Below are 4,166 nucleotides of genomic sequence, written 5' to 3'. Positions count from 1 at the left end.
ATATATGTGTGTGTGTGTGTGTGTATGTATTTGTATATATGTGGGTGTGCCTATAAATATATGTATGTGTGTATGTATATATGTATATGTGTATATATATATATATATATATATCCATATATATATATATCAGTTTGTTTCACGCACGCATGAATATCAGCTTAGTCCTACTTTGAAAGGCGTTGACTAATGGGTACCCATATAATTTTCATTTCTAACTACACTAGTCTCTCTCACAAGGATATATTTTGGTATGCTGAGTTTGTATTGTTGAGAAGACATAAGTTCCTGTAAGCCTCTTGCTTTCTATTTTAATGTTTATCGCGGAGTATCTCACCCCGATTCTATCGCGGATATGCACGCAAACATGAGGCCTGGTTGACGTAAGAGCAATATAGTATTCATCCGCTTGTTTCAGTATATTTGCTCACTTTTTCGAATACACACTCACCCGTGTCGTCCGTGACTCATACTCCCTTTCAACTTCTCGCCGATCTCTATCGCATTGAAACCAAATACTCTCTCAACTGCACACTTTCGTACTACACACAGCTTGGATTCCGCTTCCCGTTTTTCATCACGTTTATTGCCAATTTGGTGATTTTAATCGGGGCCTTCCTTCTCACCAGATTCAAGATCGCCAATGCAGACCCCGTCAGTCAGGTGCGTCTTCTATGTGCATGCCAATTGCTAAGGTTGGTGTCAATGTGCTGGTTGGGTACTTGGCTGGGGCTCAATCGTATGTGACTGAGGGCAGTCTCTTATTCATACGCTCACACGTGGTGGTACACTTCCAATCGCATGCAGCTGTATGTATTGAACAGCATCACCCGGTGGAGTTGTTCCTACTAAACACCCGCGTGGCTGGTAGTAGCGTGTGATGTTGGTCGCGTGCGTTCCCTCTCCTCCGCCCGTTGTGCCTGGGCTCTTGACGAGGCTGCAATGGTACAAAGGCCCACTAAAGAGTGTTCTCTAGAGTCAGCACCAACAAGGCTGTCCTGTTTAGACTACTTTGAAACTTGATATTTGATATTACATCACTTCAATCTTAAGGCTTTCTTTTCTATTTGGACTATACTGATTCAGGATCAACTATGGCTCTTGCTGTATCCTGCCGGGGCGCTCACCAGTCTTCAAATCGGTATGTGGTTGGGCTATGTAACGTGCACTCGCCCTAACCCTTTTAAACAAGTATGCTTCCTAGTTTCAAAACGATGCTTCGCTACTACATAAGTGGTACCGTTTTCATCCTGCTGCCGTTATACTAGAGAACCCCACCTTGATTGACTGCTCTGGAATTGGTCTCTGTTAGTTGATGGCACGAATTGGCTCGCAGATATTCCTTTCTGCACGTAGTGAGGGTGCTACAATGCCGTATACTGATGATCTGAAACCTCTCTTGTATGAAACTACCCATTCAGTCAAACCCTAAACCCTGCACTCTCTGATCCTGATTTCCGGATCACTAAGAACTCGTGACTAGTCTGTGCTTTCCTGACGCGCGTTACAGGTATCAAGTCGGCAAGAGGCGGAATGAATTATATCGCTATCGTCCAAGGCAGAGGAATAAATGTTGGTGCAGTTGTGTCTGTACCAAGCATCGCCCTCTCTTTGCTTGCCTAAACCCCTAAATCCCTAAATCCCTAAATCCCGTGTGAGTGCACATGTCACACGGCGTGCACATGTACATCATTACTAAACCTAATGTTTGCGCCCGTTGTACAGGCCTGGACAATCTGTCGCTGGTGTATCTGAGCGTGTCGGTGCACGTAGTGTTCCAATCGCTCACTCCGCTGGTACAGCTGCTGGTAGGCATTCTGTGCGGCCTCGAGCACTGGCAACGCCAGACAGCTTTCGCACTTCTTGGTGCGGGGGTAGGTATGGCGCTGTCCATATTTGGCGAAAGTGAAACCGGCGGGGGTGCCGGGTTGAGCTTTATGGGTGTGGCTGCAGTGCTGGTGTCGATGTTGACCTCGACACTTCGATCGGTGATGCAACAGGCCATGGTACAGGTAGGAGCGAGTTGTACTAGATGGCAGTTCAGTACCTGAATTTGAGGTTCTGGACAAATTTTTTTTGTTTGCATTCGCGTCTATGTATGGTGGCTTGGCATGGAGCGTCGCAGGAAACCACCTCTATGGCCACGTACACAATCCTATCGCCTGAGGGGGCGTGTAAGTGTATGTGTTGAATCATGACTTTAGCCTGTCTTCTCTTTTCTTGTTTGCTTTGCCGGACGCGCAAATATGACAGCTGACATGACCAGGGGAGTGTGCATGACTTCGGCTTGGTCAGTTTTAGTTCTATTAGCGGACTACCTAGGCATATCATGATGTCAGTATCTACACTCGATGTGCTTACTGCAAGATCTATACATACATGTGAGTACAAAATAATAATCAATGAAAGCTGCTTTCAAGGATTTGATGGTGTACGTGAAAGACGTTATGTATGAAATCCATCTATTGTGAGTCAGCAGCTACTTCTGCGGCCCTAGGCATACGCATACGTTTCGTTGCATATGCAAACCCAAACGAAGTAGAGTGATTTACTGCGAACTCTCCTGTCTTGCTATTCCGAGCATTATCGTGGTCCATGTCTACGAGTGTCTTAACTTAATAATATATGAGTAGGGTGCCTGTGTATGTGCTTATGTATACACGTAGGACCGACATGAGTGTAGTAGTTTCATTTAGTAATCGAAACACTCTGGCGCGAGTAGTAATTTTCCGCTTCGTCTCGAAGTTGCAGCAGATAAGTACCCGTATTGACTAAGCCCCACTTACTTGGTACACTCTAGTCATCAATCACGTGCACTGAGGCTGAGATGATCGCGACATATTGAACTCACTGCGCCTGATATAAATTACATGAATTCCTGAAGACATAATAGGATATACTCTGCGCAATATCCAAATTTAACCCTCGCTACCACTGATAAAATCGCTCTAGCCTGCGATTCAATACACAACATCAATGGGCTGGGAATTGGCATCTGTATAGCCTTCCGGATGATCGTCACACCCGTGTAACCTGCAATGCTTATTATCAGAGCCTCCCTACATCTGAGAGGATTGCTTATGCATACATTCTCACTACCCCCGGGAGACCTTTATTTTGCTTGTTGTTTGTACGACCTTTAAAGGGGTTTGCACGTATTCTCCCACTCTTTGTACTGTCTGCGCACTGGAAATTCCTGAACAACCACTCAACACTGCCGCCTACCCTACCCCAAGGTTGACCGTGTAGCTTCTCAATCTTTGGCCTTTCACATAGGGTGCCCAAGACTCCGGTGTAACCGCCGCCTCCAATAAGAATGGAACTCACAGACTCAAACGAAGACTGGCTGCGCTCACAGAGACTCGGCTGTCGCCGCTAACCGTGTTACTATACAAGAGCCCCATGTGCGTGGCCGTTTCAGGCGTGATCTCACTGCTGTTCGAGTCTAGAGCGATGTACAACTTCGACTATTCGGAAACTCCGGGGGGTGCACTGATTCTCTGCCTTAGTATGTTGTCATGCGGTGTGAATGGATCAATTGGCACACGTTGACCAAACAGTGTGCATGTGGGCGTGTTATACAGGACGTGATGATCTTGCTTGTGTGTTGTTGAGTATGAGGTACTTGTTTATTATTCTGGGCACTTCGAATACTCAGAGCTTTCGCCTGTCTAGTTGCATTCACCAAAATCCGAGAGAGTTATATATATATATATATATATATATGTATGTATTTGTACACATATATATGTATATATATATATGTGTGTGTGGGTGTTTATATATATATATATTGGTCAAACTGTACTGCGATAGAGGGTGAATTAGCTGTCCAATATATTCATCACTTCTGTCTAGATACTCTAGCTTTTAAATTTGTATTTTGTAGCTCAAGCTGTGTGTATCGGGCAGATTCAACCTACTATGCTATGTTCACCGAAGCTCTCTCTCTCGGTAGATGAGACTTTCTTGACTGTGTGTATGTGAGTAGGCTGGGCTGCCCGAAGCCAGGCTTTCGTTTTATACCACCTATCATGTATATCTGCAGTATGTTTTACGAGGACTAGTATTTGCTTATGCATGGCCGCTCGAGGTTATTTTATTTTAGATGTTCAACACCGCGATTAGCTACCCATGTCGATGTGAGTCTTTGAATAGCAGAAAGT

At 45.0% G+C, this 4,166-nt stretch overlaps 1 protein-coding gene across 1 annotated transcript in view; it reads left to right on the top strand.

Moving 5' to 3' along the window:
* SARC_09295 (hypothetical protein) overlaps positions 1–3,552 on the top strand; it is a gene marked incomplete at its 3' end in the record, with an annotated part of 4,617 nt that extends 1,065 nt beyond the window's left edge. The window contains exons 2-5 of the mRNA XM_014296694.1: positions 553–663; positions 1,087–1,141; positions 1,726–2,012; positions 3,277–3,552. Coding sequence (XP_014152169.1) covers positions 553–663; positions 1,087–1,141; positions 1,726–2,012; positions 3,277–3,552 — 729 coding nt within the window. The remainder of the gene's footprint in view (positions 1–552; positions 664–1,086; positions 1,142–1,725; positions 2,013–3,276) is intronic.
* Positions 3,553–4,166: the final 614 nt, after the last annotated feature.

This window comes from Sphaeroforma arctica, assembly GCF_001186125.1.
Source record: "Sphaeroforma arctica JP610 unplaced genomic scaffold supercont1.929, whole genome shotgun sequence".
Classification (NCBI taxonomy): Eukaryota; class Ichthyosporea; order Ichthyophonida; genus Sphaeroforma; species Sphaeroforma arctica.
The sequence above is the reverse complement of the archived record's forward strand: the minus strand, read 5'-3'. Positions and strand labels throughout refer to the sequence as shown.